This window comes from Salvelinus alpinus, chromosome 37 (assembly GCF_045679555.1).
Source record: "Salvelinus alpinus chromosome 37, SLU_Salpinus.1, whole genome shotgun sequence".
Taxonomy (NCBI): Eukaryota; Metazoa; Chordata; class Actinopteri; order Salmoniformes; family Salmonidae; genus Salvelinus; species Salvelinus alpinus.
Window position 1 is genome coordinate 2,606,045 of NC_092122.1, and position 18,236 is coordinate 2,624,280.

General features: G+C 44.7%; 1 protein-coding gene and 1 long non-coding RNA gene across 4 annotated transcripts in view; one reads left to right on the forward strand and one right to left on the reverse strand.

Annotated features, from left to right (window-relative positions):
* LOC139565790 (cadherin EGF LAG seven-pass G-type receptor 1-like) overlaps nucleotides 1–18,236 on the reverse strand; it is a 128,141-nt gene that overhangs the window by 29,595 nt on the left and 80,310 nt on the right. For all 3 annotated transcript variants that reach the window (XM_071386357.1, XM_071386356.1, XM_071386358.1), the window contains exons 8-10: nucleotides 9,909–10,066; nucleotides 8,478–8,641; nucleotides 8,162–8,287 (exon numbers count right to left, since the gene is read on the reverse strand). In XM_071386357.1, coding sequence (XP_071242458.1) covers nucleotides 8,162–8,287; nucleotides 8,478–8,641; nucleotides 9,909–10,066 — 448 coding nt within the window. The remainder of the gene's footprint in view (nucleotides 1–8,161; nucleotides 8,288–8,477; nucleotides 8,642–9,908; nucleotides 10,067–18,236) is intronic.
* LOC139565791 (uncharacterized) lies at nucleotides 1,044–6,716 on the forward strand. The gene is made up of 2 exons (XR_011672976.1): nucleotides 1,044–5,658; nucleotides 5,742–6,716. It is a non-coding gene; the product is annotated as an uncharacterized lncRNA (long non-coding RNA).

Genomic DNA, 18,236 nt, shown 5'->3' on the forward strand with positions numbered 1-18,236 from the left:
GTGTAGTTCTGGGCTGATCCCTCACCTTCCTCATGATCATTGATGCCCCACGAGGTGAGATCTTGCATGGAGCCCCAGACCGAGGGTGATTGACCGTCATCTTGAACTTCTTCCATTTTCTAATAATTGCGCCAACAGTTGTTGCCTTCTCACCAAGCTGCTTGCCTATTGTCCTGTAGCCCATCCCAGCCTTGTGCAGGTCTACAATTTTATCCCTGATGTCCTTACACAGCTCTCTGGTCTTGGCCATTGTGGAGAGGTTGGAGTCTGTTTGATTGAGTGTGTGGACAGGTGTCTTTTATACAGGTAACGAGTTCAAACAGGTGCAGTTAATACAGGTAATGAGTGGAGAACAGGAGGGCGTCGTAAAGAAAAACTAACAGGTCTGTGAGAGCCGGAAATCTTACTGGTTGGTAGGTGATCAAATACTTATGTCATGCAATAAAATACAAATTAATTACTTAAAAATCATACAATGTGATTTTCTGGATTTTTGTTTTAGATTCCGTCTCTCACAGTTGAAGTGTACCTATGATAAAAATTACAGACCTCTAAATGCTTTATAAGTAGGAAAACCTGCAAAATCGGCAGTGTATCAAATACTTGTTCTCCCCACTGTATATTGTTCCCGAAGGGAGATTCTGATACCTTCTGGGAAAATATATAACAACTCGAAAAACTGAAATGCGCTGATAACTTTTGCAAAATAATTCCTACAATTGAATTGATAATTATTTTAGCAGCGCTTGAGTTCGTAGATATATTGTTCCCGAAGGGCGATTCTGATACCTTCTGGGAAAATATATAACAACTCGAAAAACTGAAATGCGCTGATAACTTTTGCAAAATAATTCCTACAATTGAATTGATAATTATTTTAGCAGCGCTTGAGTTCGTAGATATATTGTTCCCGAAGGGCGATTCTGATACCTTCTGGGAAAATATATAACAACTCGAAAAACTGAAAAACGCTGATAACTTTTGCAAAATAATTCCTATAATTGAATTGATAATTATTTTAGAAGCGCTTGAGTTCGTAGATATATTGTTCCCGAAGGGCGATTCTGATACCTTCTGGGAAAATATATAACAACTCGAAAAACTGAAAAACGCTGATAACTTTTGCAAAATAATTCCTATAATTGAATTGATAATTATTTTAGCAGCGCTTGAGTTCGTAGATATATTGTTCCAGAAGGGCGATTCTGATACCTTCTGGGAAAATATATAACAACTCGATTAACAAAATCTGTTTAACAGTAATAACTGCTGTAAATAATTATTTGTGTACGAGTGTGGGGCACCAGAGATAAGTCGGTGTCAGCACCGAGAATACATTGCTGGCCTCGGCCAGTGACGGGCTAAGTGCACTAAGATAGTCAAACCTGATTCTGAAATTTACCATGGCAGCCGCTAATGGCCCAAAACTAGAGTTCAATGAATACCTAGAAAAAAAAATACAGGACAGGGCAGGGGGAAAGGAACAATATAAATGTACAGGCCCCAATCTCAAGACCTCGTGGGAGGGCCAATCAGACTTTGAAGGCTAAGATAGATGTGTGGTCCACCAAGAGAGGGAGGTCATATGCCCGCTCTTGATGTACAACAAATTGCAATGTCTGACTATGTGAGAAAACTGACGGAACTTTCTGCAGCTCTCTCCAAACAGATTCACAAGGTCCAATGGCAGGGTATAAAGTATTTACATGTGAAGGCACTTGTGTAAAGATATCTGCCATTTATTCTGATATATCTTAGAAACGGGGCTAGTTGCAACTAGGAGTATCCGTAAGATAAGTGAGAAGTAATGACACATCTTAGTAATGGGGCTAGTTGCTAGAACTAGGAGTATCCATAAGATTGAAGTGTCTGTTCAAGTTTGTATCAGTGTCCGGGACTAGAAGTTAGTGTAAGTTGAAGATGTAAGTTGTTGGCAACCTCGTACACGCCTCGGACACCCTTCTAGGTAGCATCGGAATTAAACTGAGCTTGATCATTCGGGAGCTCGTGCTGAATTGGCAAATCCGGGTCAGGTTAATAACTATTTTTTAACTGGTCGCCGCTCGGTACCTAAGTCCAAGCCTGAGCTTTAATGTGGTGAGGACTTAATCCTCTTGGCCATGTTTTAAATTCTTGTGACAGGTATAACTATGTAATTATGTTTTGTTTGTAGTAAACGTTTGGGTTAAGGGGATTTACATGTTCCCAGAGACAAGGTATCGTAAAGGGGCACACTCATATATGGAATATTCAGAGTTTTATTTTCTGAGTTTTAATTAGACAAGGAAATGTTTAATTTTTAAAGATAAGGGGTTCTTTAATAGGTCTAGACATGGTATGGAACACGAATGTAAGGGGGTGTTGTAACCTTTGACCTGCATCATGGCTGTCTCTTGAAGTCTGATCAGCTTCGGGGGAGGGCCATGTAGATAATGCATTTGTGGTCATTTGGTATACTGGTTTTGAGGTAAATTAATATGTAAGGACTCTAGAAATTGCCACCATAGACATGTTTTTCTAAAAATCCATGAGTTTAGATGAAGCCAAACAGTGAGACATTTAGTTAAAATTTGGAAACAAAACAGTTGTTACAGACAGATAAGGGAAAGGGCAGACAGACAGGCCCTCCCTACACTGCTGAGACCTTGAAGGTTTGAGAGCAGAGAGGGGAGTTTCGGAAGGGGCGCCAGGACATGGATAACAGAATGGGTAGATAACAGTTACTGAATGGAGACATGAAAGGGGCGCTCCTACATGATAATGTAGAACATAAGAATATTTTACTATTCTTACCTAAGTCATTATTTAGAATAGGTAAGGTTGTTACCTGGCTAGAGCCAGGTATCAAGAGGGGGATGGGTACATTGTGGTCTAGGATAGGATGGGGCCTATTGGATAATAAACTAATTATATAAAAAAAAAATAATAATAATAATAATAATTAAAAAATAAATAATAATAATAATTATAGCTAACAAATAGGTATAGAAGTTAAATATATAATCAGATAAAACAAATGAGAAACTGGTGGTTAACCAAACCTGTATGTCCAGGATTTTATGCGTTACAGATGAATTAAAGGAGAAGGTGATTCACTCGACCTGGGGGCATATCGCACTTGGAGGGTGAGACACACTGACACTGCCGAATGATCACAGAGTTAAGGAGAAGAACTGTTGCTAATAAAGCTCAGGGGTCAACTCCTTAATGAAGAATTCCCTGACCCCGACCTTTCCTCACTGTGTACGTTCATAGAAGTGAAAGTGTTGCTTGATCTCTAGCTGATGATGTGTTCTCTGGGAGAGGATGGGGCTTTACAGGACTGCTTCTGGTCCTGAGCTGTCTGTTTAGGATACGATGGGGATGTTACCATCACAGTGCTGCCAGAACCACCACCAGTTCCAACGGACCAGGGATTCAGCCGGCCTCCTCCACCACTTCAAGACCAAGTCCCACACCACCACCTAAGCTCTCCAATCTGGGACAGGTAATAAATGTAAAAAGACATCTCAGATAGTGACCAATTGGGGACTGAAACTGAATATGAGGAAAGGGAGAATATGTGGTTGGCCTGCAAAACAATAAATAGAAAGGACTGTGTCGTATGTGGACATGCCAGACCTATTCTGGCTGCTCACCCATTTGCCCTAAGTAATGGGGAAGGTTGGATGTGCATATTGGAAAGTTTAAGCCAAATTCAACCCTGTGTAAAACTCTGAGTCTTGTGTTCCCAGAAGTCCCTCCCCAGAAGACACCATGGGGGGTTAAGGCATATGGGGGATATTACAGCTGTAACACTGGTACAGGTAGGGGTATAGACTATGGGAGGCTCCCTACTGCTACCTGCATCACTAATGCCACTATTAACTGGAGGTGTTGCTGATGTATGGTGGATGTGTGGACCTGCCAGGCGATTGACCCCATTTTGAAAGGAGATTGTCAGGGCACATGTGCTTTGGCCAGTCTGATAACACCATTGCCTATTATTGAGGTTACAGCTGACCAACTTCTGAGAGCTGCACATGACACAGAGGCTCGGAACCAACCCAGGAGATGGCAGAGCCGTGACGCTCCTTGGTCCGAGGGTACAGATAACATCCACACCAACCTGTTGGGGGTCCCAATAGGGGTCCCCCCACGAATTCCAGGCATTAAACAGAAATGATGGTCTGTGGCATCTGATGCCCACCATTGGCCCAGCTATTGGTGATACTAAACAAAATGCCTGGATCAATTATCTTTAATATAATCAACAATGATTTGTCAACTACACCCACACTGCACTTAGGGGGATGGCTGAACAATTGGATGCCACCTCTCGAACTGCTAGACAGAATAGGCTAGCACTAGACATGATAGTGGCCAACCAGGGAGGTGTATGTAAAATGATTGGAGAACAGTGTTGCACGTTTGTCCCTAACAATACTAGTCCGGATGGGAGCATTTCAAAAAGCTCTGAGTGGGTTGGCAAGGTTATCGGTGGAGATGGAGGGTCTTGCAGGTGTGGAGGAGAGTGGACTGTTCCCCTGGCTGGGTGGTTGGTTTGGTAAGTGCACTACAATGATGGTTACTGGCACTACAATGATGGTTGCTGGATTTCTGACTCTAGTTGTTGTTTTTCTTATGCTCATGTGCTGTGCTGCCTGTATCATACCTTGGTTGAAGAAGTCTGTTACAGATCTGGCAAGGACCTCGGGTATGATGCCGTTGCTTGATGCTCCAGTTGGAGAGGCTGATACGGAATCAAGCTTTCGCAGGAGAGTGGGCCTGACAGAGGAGGACCCTTGGTTTGCTGTAGTAGAGGTTGTCGAATGAATAAAAAGTGATGTTTGTCCTCCCTGTTGTGAAGGTTTGAAGTTCCCGGGTGGCGACGAGCCCACCTGGTACAGGTTGTATAGAGGGATGGACCTGAGGGTTTAACATTTTCTCGTTTTTTGGTTAAAAAATTAGGTAATTGGACTCAACAAGGCTTCGAGGCGGTCCATGGACAATTGGCAGCTACATCCCTGATGGTATTCCAAAATAGAATCACGGTGGATATGTTGTTGGCTGAACGCGGAGGTGTTTGTGCCATGTTCGGGGAGCAATGTTGTACTTTCATTCCCAATAACACAGCAACTGATGGTAGTCTTACTGTTGCCTTAGAGGGTCTTCGTACACTTAATGAGAAGATGAAGCACCACTCCGGGGTTGACACCTCTATGTGGGACTCTTGGATGGATGCGTTTGGGAAATATAAGATGCTTGTTTCCTCCATACTGGTATCTATATCTGTCTTCACTGCGATACTGGTGCTTTGTGGATGCTGCTGCATTCCATGTATTCGAACGCTGACCACTAGGATCATAACTAATGCTATTGATCCCAACCAGGCAGAGAAGGGACAGATGTTTCCTATGCTTGCCCTGGAGGATGCTGAGCCAGGCTATTGGACTGATGACTAATGAAACGCCATTCATAGCTTTTGTCACGTCTCTGGTGAGACGTGAAGAGGGGGAATCAAAACTTTCTCTCTGAGAAAGTTTCCCTGGTTGTATACTTTTGCTTTTCTTACTTTTACCTAGTTTATGTCACGTCTCTTAGGAGACGTGAAGAGAGGGAATATGAAACTTTTTCTTCTGGAAAAAGTTTCCCTTCTTGTGCCTGGATTCGCTTAAGGTTATGTAGAGGGGGAATTAAAACTTTCTCTCTGAGAAAGTTTCCCTGGTTGTTTACTTTTGCTTTTCTTACTTTCACCTAAGTTTATGTCACGTCTCTTGTGAGACGTGAAGAGGGGGAATTAAAACTTTCTCTCTGAGAAAGTTTCCCTGGTTGTTTACTTTTGCTTTTCTTACTTTTACCTAGTTTATGTCACGTCTCTTTGGAGACGTGAAGAGGGGGAATCAAAACTTTATCTTCTGATAAAGTTTACTCTATTTTTTGCCACTTGTAGCTTTTGTCCTAGCGTTTGTCACGTCTCTTGTGAGACGTGAAGAGGGGGATTTGTAATAAATATCATTTATTATAACACAAGCATATTTGCTAATACATTGTTATAACTAACTTCTTTCCAAACAGGGTTTCTCACAAACTCATAGCAGATACGGAGACCCACACACACCCAGAGACAGATGGCTGTCACAGGCCTTTTCATAAAGACTGATAAGAAAAGGGGTGCCTGGTACTGCATATCACGAGAAACTGAGACCCACACACACCCAGAGACAGATGGCTGTCACAGGCCTTTTCATAAAGACTGATAAGAAAAGGGGTGCCTGGTACTGCAGATCACGAGAAACTGAGACACACACATACCCAAGGACAGAGGGCTGACGTAAACCTTTCATAAACACAGATAAGACAGGAACATCTACGCACACACAAAAACTCCTCTTCAGTCTGAACATTTTACAGAGACACACAGAAATGTCAAAATAGGAACATCTACGCACACACCTAATCTCCTGTTTTAGCTGAACATTTCTGAAGACAAAGAACTCTACTCAGAGCCAATGGGACAGTGATACTGGCCTGAAGGAGACCTCGCCCAACTCATCAGAACCAACCAGAGGACCAGAACTTCCAGACTCAACCTACTTTCTGTACTGTATAAAATGTATATGCACTCTGTTATCTGGGCTTCTTTCAGAGAGTTCCATTTGAGCTTGATGAAAGGGTCCGTGCACGCTATTTCAGATATTTTTACCTCTGAATAAATTGCTTTTAATTAAACCTAATCCACCCTGTCCAGAGTCTCTACTTCGTCTCAGTTCTCCAGTAAACTTGTTTTATCAACAATAGCCTCCACATTGACTCTGTAATAGTACCCCCTGTATATAGCCTCCACATTGACTCTGTAATAGTACCCCCTGTATATAGCGTCCACATTGACTCTGTACCAGTACCCCCTGTATAGAGCCTCGTTATTGTTATGTACATTTATTGTGTTACTTTTTTATTGATTCGATTTTTTAAAACTTTATTTAGTAAATATCTATTTAAATATCTATTCATCTCTATTTATTGAACTGCACTGTTGGTTAAGGGCTTGTAAGTAAGCATTTCACTGTAAGGTCTACCTACACCTGTTGTATTCGGCGCATGTGACAAATAACATTTGATTTGATTTACGAGTCAGTAATGACCAGTCAACTCAGATTCCTGTTGGATATCTATCTGCAGATACACTCCCTTCACACACACACGCACTCACACCTTGCTTGATCGCTATCTGAAAATATACTTCCTTCACACACACACGCACTCACACCTTGCTTGATCGCTATCTGAAAATAAACTTCCTTCACACACACACGCACTCACACCTTGCTTGATCGCTATCTGAAAATAAACTTCCTTCACACACACACGCACTCACACCTTGCTTGATCGCTATCTGAAAATATACTTCCTTCACACACACACGCACTCACACCTTGCTTGATCGCTATCTGAAAATATACTCCCTTCACACACACACGCACTCACACCTTGCTTGATCGCTATCTGAAAATAAACTTCCTTCACACACGCACGCACTCAACACCTTGCTTGATCGCTATCTGAAAATATACTTCCTTCACACACACACGCACTCACACCTTGCTTGATCGCTATCTGAAAATATACTTCCTTCACACACACACACACACGCACTCACACCTTGCTTGATCGCTATCTGAAAATATACTTCCTTCACACACACATGCACTCACACCTTGCTTGATCGCTATCTGAAAACACACTTCCTTCACAGGAAGCTAAGCCACATTAACTCCAGTGTCCTTCCTCACTCCCTTATGCAATCAACTGTAACACAAATAAGTCCTGCTCACACTGACGCATACAGATGTCGACCCAGATATTCAATACGAGGGACCCTCACTGTAACACCCACGGCTGCAGTCCTTATGCCATCTTGAAACACACACACGTAACCGTATTGCTTCCGTCCCTCTCCTTGCCCCAACCTGGGCTCGAACCAGGGACCCTCTGAACACATTGACAACAGTCGCCCACAAAGCATTGTTACCTATCGCTCAAGCAAAATCCGTGGCCCTTGCACAGCAAGGCTAACAACTGCTTCTAGGTCTCGGAGCAATTGACGTCACTGATTGAACACTACTGGCGTGCACCGCTAACTAGTTAGCCATTTCACATCAGCTACATAACACACCCTCACCTTGTTCGCAGTTCTTGCCCCCGTAGCCCAGAGGACAGTCACAGCTGTAGGTGTTCCACTTGTTGACACACACTCCTCTGTTCTGACACAAATCCTTAGTACAGAAGTTCCTCTTGGCAGGACAACCTACATGGGTCATAATCGATGTCAATCAGTAGCAGTACACAAACAACACAGATAACCCGAGTAAAGATGAACAAAACTATATGTATCTATGAATTAATTAATTAATTGATGGATGAATGAATGGTTGGTTGGATGGACGGACGGACAAACAAACCCGGCGAACAACGAGTGAACAAAAAAAGGTTGTTACCTGCAGTGGTTCCGTTGTTAGCGATGAAGCTGGCCATGTCGGTGGGTTGGCTGTCGATGCTCAGGTTCCTCATGCAGCCCACAAAGTCTCTGTTCCTCACAGGGAAGTCCTCGGGCAGGTTGGGAACACCCCCCAGCAGCAGCGGTCCTGTCAGGTCCAATGATCTGCAGGGGAGAGTACAGGAAACTTGGTCAGAACGGAGACAAAATGGCACTTGTCGCTCAGAGTTCATCTAATGGTTCTGGATCCAAAATGGCGCCCCAGTCCCCATAGGATTAGGAGCTAAAGACGCACCAACAAAGTGAACAAAGTGCCAACTGATGGGTAATGGACTTAAGTGAAAACGAAAATCACACTCTATATTGAACTCCCTTTCTTTCAAATGAATACAATGACAGGACCAACATTTCAATACACAATGCCTGTGACAGACACCAAAGTGTTCCTCAAAAGGTTCTTACGTTTTCTAAAGGGGACTACTCCAGCCTACTGGTGGAGTGAGTAGAATGGTTACCCTGCAAAAGGTTATTCGTCACATGCCTTGTTGACTGAAAGGACAAAGCCACTGTAACCCAGCTAGCTAGCTTGATTCATTCCTCATCCTCTAACACTACAACAGCCCAGAAGACTTAGCAGGCAGCAAAGACGCAGGCTTACGCACAAGCCTCTAAACATCAAACGCCCAGGGTTTAACGTGAATTATTATGACGCAATACCAACGCATAACATTTAAAAAAAGGATCAATTTGAATACGGCAAAAATGCCACATGAACTTGTGTGGTGTCCCACAAACTGTTGCCTCTCACTTCAGGAGAAGCAGCGAGGGTGAGGTCTGACCGACAGACAGGTAAAAAGACAGGTGCGTGCGCGTGCGTGCGTCGTAACTGTCACTCCTTTCCGTCAAAGATCGAACCTGAAAGCCCGGGTGTCGACCTCAGAGTCAAACGGAGCCACATAATTTACCGTAGAAGAGCTCTGAGCCTATCATATCGGAGCGACCGGTTCTAAAAGAATGCGGCCTCATTACCTCGTTCCTTTGATGCGTTTTTCTTCTCGTACGAAAATGTGCTCTAGCTCGCCGACCTTGCCTAATGTCCCTAATTCGAAAAGGATCTCGGTGTCAGATACAGAAACAATTAGTTGCAGTAGTAAACGTCTGAAAGATAGAATTGTAAAGGTTAAGCCATGTTAGGCTGTGTAAGAGGCTATGTCTGAGAGATTTGTCTGAAAATTGAGAGTATGTCAATCCTGAGAGATTAAGAGAGTGAAAGGCAAGGTAATCTGGGGTAATGAAGGTGACTGAAAATAAGTCCTGCACTTACAACACTGACTCCTTAGCCTAACACATATTAGTCTCACTAAAGGTAGTGGAAAGAACCTGAAGACAGAGGGGGAGGGAGAGAGGGAGACAGAGAGAGGGAGACACTCACTTTTTCTGTCCGGTCTGGGTGCCCTGGGCAGCACAGGAGTAATTGCTGATCTGGTTGCCAAAGCGAACTGCCATGGCGATGTCACAGTCGTCCACAGCAACCACAGCCACCTTCTCACTCGAGGGTCCATGGGGGATCCCCAGACGACCAATGTTGGGCTGGAACACAGAGGTCATAGGTCACATGATTATTACAGGAACTAAGAACAACATACATCATTAAATGGAGGAATGAAGAAGTTGCCCTTCTTTTAAAATATTTTTTTGCTCATTCTTTACTGTTTGGAAACAGTTTGCATTCTAAAGATTGCATGAAACTTAAACAGTAAAAAGCTATTAGGTTAACTAGGTCATAACAGACACTGATTAGAGCAATTCTCCTGATCAAGGGCTCTGGCCTATGAATGTTGATCTGAGAGAAATTAAGATCAGTCTAGAAAATCTGATTAAACTCTTTGGGTTTAAATCGCAGTGTAAAAGCTCATTTGCTGAAATATTTCCCCTAACAATAGCCAAGCAGTGGTCTTGTGTGAAAAGACCAGTATTTTCTCACGGTGTATTTACTCCACAGTTTGGCCTGAGACCACAGATTAGATGATTACCTATCTCTCTCTCTCCCTGGAAAACAGTAAAGAGTTAAAGGAAAAAGGAAAGGGGGATACCTAGTCAGTTGTTCAACTTAATGCCTTCAACTGAAAAGTGTCTACCGCATTTAACCCAACCCCTCAATCAGAGAGGTGCGGTGGAGCTGCCATAATCGACATCCACGTCTTCGGTCTACCCGTACAACAACGGCAGTACAGATCACAACTCAGATGAACAGTAAAGACTTGCCCCTACAATAACTAACTACAGATCATAATGCAGATGACCACAGAGTTTACAGGAGATAGGAAGGGTTTTAATCCTGGGTGCCTAAAGACTGGGCTATAAGAGAGGGAGGGAATGAGAGGGGGAGAATAAGAGGGAGGGAATGAGAGGGAGGGAATGAGAGGGGGAGAATAAGAGGGAGGGAATGAGAGGGGGAGAATAAGAGGGAGGGAATGAGAGGGGGAGAATAAGAGGGAGAGAATGAGAGGGAGGGAATGAGAGGGGGAGAATAAGAGAGAGGGAATGAGAGGGGGAGAATAAGAGGGAGAGAATAAGAGGGAGGGAATGAGAGGGGGAGAATAAGAGGGAGAGAATGAGAGGGAGGGAATGAGAGGGAGGGAATGAGAGGGAGGGAATGAGAGGGGGAGAATGAGAGGGGGAGAATGAGAGGGAGGGAATGAGAGGGAGGGAATGAGAGGGGGAGAATGAGAGGGAGGGAATGAGAGGGAGGGAATGAGAGGGGGAGAATGAGAGGGAGGGAATGAGAGGGAGGGAATGAGAGGGGGAGAAAGAGAGAGAAAGAAAAAGAGAAAGGGGGAGAATGTGAGGGGGAGAATGAGAGGGAGGGAATGAGAGGGGGAGAATGAGAGAGAAAGAAAAAGAGAGAGGGGCTGGCAGTGTTTATCTCACACAGTTTATCAGTGACAAATAACATTAAAGCAACAGGACACTATGGTAGGGCAGACAGACTGTGGGAGGAAAGAAATACAGAAACAGAGAGTGAGACGATAGTTAAAAATAGAAAGAAGTGGAAAGAGAAAACAAATGAGAGAAAAACAAGAGAAAGTGTGAGCGAAACAGAGAGTGAGCTCCATTTTAGGTCAGAGCGGTCCCAGGGTGGCACATTTACCAGGACACAATAACCTCTATCAGCACTATCACTACCCCACCTTCAAAACACTTGAACATTTTCCACATAAAGACCTATCTAAACTACAGTGTGCTTCTGACCTCGTTACACTCTCTCCCTACGTATTTCTCTAGCAGTCGCTCTCTCTTTATCTGTCCCTGTTTCTCTCCCTCTCTTTCTCTCTCTCTCACACACACACACAAACACACACACACGCAGGGTTTAACAGGGACGGTGTGTGTCTAGCAGTGAGGGTATTTGATCCCTTTCCTGTGGAAGTGTGACAATGGGGAGGATGGGCTGTTGAAAGGCAGGCAGACGTGGTCCAGGAGCAGGTGCAGGTCCAGGATCAGATCCAGGAGCAAGAGCAGATCCAGGAGCAGGTCCAGGAGCAGATCCAGGAGCAGGAGCAGATCCAGGAGCAGGAGCAGATCCAGGAGCAGATCCAGGGGCAGATCCAGGAGCAGATCCAGGAGCAGATCCAGGAGCAGATCCAGGAGCAGATCCAGGAGCAGATCCAGGAGCAGATCCAGGAACAGATCCAGGAGAAGGAGCAGATCCAGGAGCAGATCCAGGAGCAGATCCAGGAGCAGATCCAGGAGCAGATCCAGGAACAGATCCAGGAGAAGGAGCAGATCCAGGAGCAGATCCAGGAGCAGGTCCAGGAGCAGGTCCAGGAGCAGGTCCAGGGGCAGATCCAGGAGCAGGAGCAGGTCCAGGGGCAGATCCAGGAGCAGGAGCAGGTCCAGGAGCAGATCCAGGAGCAGGTCCAGGAGCAAGAGCAGGCTATCGTGGGATAGCTCTCAGACAACACACCCCTAACTGTGTCTGACTGTCTACAAATTCATGAAGAGCAGCTTTTCAAAGTACAAAAGCTGACTAAAGTGTAATTCACACAGGCCTGGTCTGAGGACGTCAGTCATTTTAGGTTACTTTTCGTTGCAGTGTAACCTCAATTGACACTCCTAGATATTCTCTGGCTCATAGAGGGAGAGAGAAAGGGAACCGAGACAGAGAATGTATGTAAATTCTAACTATTCTGTCTGTAATGTCTTTTTCCTTATGTGTGGGAACCTAGTAAGACTAGCTGTCGCCATTAGCTTCGGCTAACGGGGATCCTAATGAAAATGTATAAAAGAGAGAGCGAGAGCGAGAGCGAGAGAGAGAGAGAGAGAGAGAGAGAGAGAGAGAGAGAGAGAGAGAGAGAGAGAGAGAGAGAGAGAGAGAGAGAGAGCGAGAGAAAATGAGAGCGAGAGAGAGAATGAGAGAGTGATAGAGAGAGGTAGGAAGTACAGAGGGTGAAAGCATTGAGCTTATACGTAGAAGTAGCGCGCTCAGCGGGTGGCGGGCGTTTCTTGCGGTCGAGCCAACTTCTCTTGGTACCGCGTACAGCTCAGTACAACGCAATACCCTGGTCTGCACACACACTGGGTCAACCTGTAGAGGGTCATAACTCTGGCTGGCCAGGCCTGATTTAAGAGCTGGCTGGCTATGCCCTGAACGCACCAGTAGAACTCTCTACTCGTTTGATTTACTAGAAGAGCTGGAATAGAGAGCTAAGCACCACGTCTCTCTGTCTAATCTATTTATCAGAGAGCAGATAGAGGGGAAGTAGTAGCAAGTACACCGTTACTGCCAAATGTGCACATATACACATGAACACAAGCAAGCACGCATTCACACAAAAATAATGACTTCCTTGCATCGCCACATAACCATGAGAAACGGTTGATATTCGATAAGAAACAGTTGCCAGACTTACATGCCGGTCATTCCTCCATGTCTCAACATCAAGGAAGGTCTGTGCTAAATGAACGAGTGTAAGTGAACGAGAGAAAGTGTGAATGGATAGTGAACATAACCCTGTTTAGCTGTGTAGGTGAAGTGTCTGCTGAATGACCATAGAAGTCTAGTGGATGTTGTAGTAGATGTAGCCAGCTCCCCATTGACAGCCCAGGCCAGCAGATCAATGGTTCTCAGGGTGAAGTGTCAATGGTCTACAGTATTGGCCTCCTAAGCAGACGCTCTCACACTCTGGTTATGTCCCAAATGGCACCCTATTTCAAGAACTACTTTCAACCAAGGTAGGGCTCTGGTTAAAAGTAGTGCAGTGCACTACATAGGTACTAGTGTGCCATTTGGGATGCAAGCCTCTCACTGTCACACGCAATCGCTCTCATGCTTAGCAGAAGACCTTCTCGCACCCTCTGTGTCAGCCTAGAGACACTGTATGATTAATCAGACGAGGGGTGAAGTCACTCCTTTGGCACGCAGAGCGGCACATCAATAGGGACGCACACAGTCACTCACTGAAACCCCACTCTATACTTGGCTTGGCACACCAGGCCTCTCTTTAGGCATTGGCAGCAACACACACTCAGCGGCAGTGGATTTAAAAAGAGTTGAATGTGTGTGTTTATGCCCAGGGGGACCGGGAGGGCAGGTACAATATGATATCCTCTTTATAGTTACCGTCAGAACAGAAACACAAATACATAATTAAGGTGCATCCGGTTTCCATCCTTGAGATGTTGCTACAACTTGACTGGAGTCCACCTGTGGTAAATTCAATTGATTGGACATGATTTGGAAAGGCACACACCTCTCTATATACGGTCCCACAGTTGACAGGTGCATGTCAGAGAAAAAAACCAAGCCATGAGGTCGAAGGAATTGTTCGTAGAGCTCCGAGACAGGATTGTGTTGAGGCACAGATCTGGGGAAGGGTAGCAAAAAATGTCTGCAGCATTGAAGGTCCCCAAGAACACAGTGGCCTCCATCATTCTTAAATGGAAGAAGTTTGGAACCACCAAGACTCTTCCTAGAGCTGGCCGCCCGGACAAACTGAGCAATCGGGGGAGAAGGGCCTTGGTCAGGGAGGTGACCAAGAACCCATTGGTCAATCTGACAGAGCTCCAGAGTTCTTCTGTGGAGATGGGAGAACCTTCCAGACGGACAATTATCTCTGCAGCACTCCACCAAGCAGGCCTTTATGGTAGACTGGCCAGACGGAAGCCACTCCTCAGTAAAAGTCACATGACAGCCCGCTTGGAGTTTGCCAAAAGACACCTAAAGGACTCTCAGACCATGAGAAACAAGATTCTCTGTTCTGATTAAACCAAGACTGAACTCTTTGGCCTGAATGCCAAGCGTCACGTCTGGAGGAAACCAGGCACCACTCATCCCCTTGCCAATACCATCCCTACGGTGAAGCATGGTGGTGGCAGCATTATGCTGTGGGGATGTTTTTCAGCGGCAGGGACTGGGAGACAAGTCAGGATCGAGGGAAAGATGAACAGAGAAAAGTACAGAGAGATCCTTGATGAAAACCTGCTCCAGAGTGCTCAGGACCTCAGACTGGGGCAAAGGTTCACCTTCCAACAGGACAACGACCCTAAGCACATAGCCAAGACAACGCAGGAGTGGCTTTGGGAGAAGTCTCTGAATGTCCTTGAGTGGCCCGGCCAGAGCCCTGAACCCGATCGAACATCTCTGGAGAGACCTGAAAACAGCTGTGCAGCGACGCTCCCCATCCAACCTGACAGAGCTTGAGAGGATCTGCAGAGAAGAATGGGAGAAACTTCCCAAAATACAGGTGTTACAAGCTTGTAGCGTCATACCCAAGACGACTCGAGACTGCCACAGGGTCTTCAACAAAGTACTGAGTAAAGGGTCTGAATACTTATGTAAATGTGATATTTCAGTTTATTATAAATGAGCAAATTGTTAGGGGGCGTTTACGGCCACACAAGGGGGATGCCACCGGGAAATTCGAGGCCTGGTGAGAATATTATAAAGTGCTTGCCAAATTGTGAATGATAGACTGATGAAGTGCAGCCTGCACAAGAAACAATGCAGAACTCATGCCTTTAATGAGACTTTTTTCAAATCATCATTAGAGTCGCATCATGCAGCCTTAGAATGCATTTGCGCACTCCCTCTGAAATAATTTGTAGAAAATGTCCTTTCAATTTTATTCAGCCAGGTTCCATAGTATCGTAATACCATAAAATAATGCCACGGAATTCTCATCAAATCTTGTCTTCTAAATGAATTAGTGTAGCCTACAGCCATATGGCATAGCCAGATCAGGACCTAACATAAGGACAACTCAGAATATCCTAATCTGTTCTTCTGAAATAAGCTTCATTTTCTTCGTATCACGTTTCAATAGACCTGTCTAAAACAAACCATAGATTTATTACGATGGTGTTGGCTATATTAAATGGATTTATTAGAATTGGAAAAAAAATTGATCTTGCAAAGTTCTGCATCAGTAGCTTGTAGGCTATGCGTGGAAACCAGGAGATGCTAAATGTATTTATGTTAATTGACGGTGGCAATTACTGTGAGACCAGCAGTTATTTGCTTGAGAATCACCGACTGACAAAATGTCATGACCACCACAGCCCTACCTAGGACGTTATATAATTAAGCAATAAGGCCCGAGGAGGTGTGGTATATGGCCAATATACCACGGCTAAGGGTTGTTCTTATGCACAACAACACGGAGTGCCTGGATACAGCCATTAGCTGTGGTATATTGGCCATATACCACAAACCCCTGAGGTGCCTTATAGCTATTATAAACTGGTTACCAACATAAATAGAGCAGTAAATACGTAATTTTGCATCATACCAGGGATTTTTCTGCCATTGAAATTAGGGATGTACTGATATGACATTTTTGGCCGATACCCGATATTAAAACTGTTAGCGGACTTTTAAGCATTCTAGTAGAGTTAAATATTTAACACACACACACACACACTGACCAAACATGTATTTTGTTGGCATTTACAAATGTCCCCATTACCAGTAAAACATAATCAAAACCTATTTCTTTCACTTACTTGCTGTGCCGTTTCGTTGTTCATTTGTTCAGTCAAGCAGTGAAGTTTCAGCTCTGTCTGTCCGTGGACTATTCCTCAGTGCTCACTGTCACTTCCATCTTGTCCAGCTGTGTCTGTAACATTTCACGTAAACCCTGTTTCTTGTCTGCATCGAAGTAGCGGTCCTTGTACCTAGCATCGAGCATGGTGGCGACACAGTAAAGAGGCTCAGAGAGAACGCCACCGAATAGCTTGTTCACAGCCTCTAGTATAGAGTACTTTTCCAAGTAAACCCCACGGTCTGTGTCGGCAGTTTTGTTGAGCAGGCGTTTCAATGCCATGACAGAGGGTATCACGTCTGCTGCAGACGCAGTTGATGAGCTTATTTCTCCAGTCAGTTGTTCAAATGGATCTAGGAGTGTGTTCATGTTTCCAAGTTTCAAACATGTTCTCAAATGCCATTGAAATGGCAGCAGCGGTATGAGAACCAGCACATTCTAGAGCATGTAATACGGCTTTCCTCAGTACAAAATCCTCGTCGACCCACTGTGCTGTCAGACTCAGCATGCTCATGGAGCTGACATCGCTGGTCCAAATGTCGTGAAACTAATAGCAGTGACGCACATAGCAAGTAGCTCATGGATGAGCGTTGTAACAATACTGTGTAACTCCGGTAGGGCAACATCTGAAAAATAGCGCCTACTTGGTAGTGTGCTCGACCAGTCGGCGAAAGCCAACATCATCCACGACTGAGAACGGATAATTGTCAAGGGCAATGAATTCTATTATCTTGGCGGTAATGGATTTCGCCTTTCAGTTGTCTCTCTGAAATGTTCTTACTGTTTCAAATGACTGCTGGACTTGTTGTCTGCTCGATCCACACAGCAGACATTGTGGGCCAGGTTAGGAATGCTGTGTTGCACGTGTAGCGATATAATTTCCGTGGCGTCATTATGTAATTTACCTACGTTATACAGGTATGCACGTCAGCTTTGACATCAGTTTTGCACATCAGCGTTAAACTAGACATTGGGCCGATGTTAGCATTTTTAGCTAATTTCGTCCGATTCCGATATGCTTACCGATATATCGTGCATCCCTAATTGAAATCCTTGGGTGGGCCGGATAAGAGTTTTTTTCTGGCCGCACAAGTCCCCCCCCAAAAAATATATATCTAATAATAATAACAAAAGCATTTCTAAAATTCAGCCACGCCGACGGGCCGACCACGGCCACGTATGGTGAAATCAGAGGTGATATATGTATTGCAGCAGGTGATAGACATTATGCAGGTATTCAATTTATAATGAGAACACACCTCTGTCTCTGGCACAGTGCCAATCTCCCCCGGGACCTGGCAGGTGTATACCTGTACCTGGGTGCCCCCTGGGGTCCCATGGTAACCTCAGACATCCCTCTTTCCTGTCTAGTAACCTTAAAGGGGCAATCTTCTGTTCAAACAATAACAACGCTGTCACCCCGTCACTGATATGGTAAATAGCTGAGGGTTGGGGCTGGAGAAATGTTACCAATCTCAAATGCAGATTGACCCTTTAAATGCCTATGATGGTTTTTCACCTCTGAACCACTTTGTCGAGTAAGCCAATGTGAGTGGTGGTGACAGCAGGCTACTACTGTATTACCACAGCAGACGTTCTTCAACAGAAGCTAGTAGTTAGTAAAAACACACAGAGTGGAGGATATATAGTCAGTGTGACTCAGTCGTTCGTTGTGTTCCCCTATGTCCTCAGCCATGCAGGGCTGGTAATGCAACTGT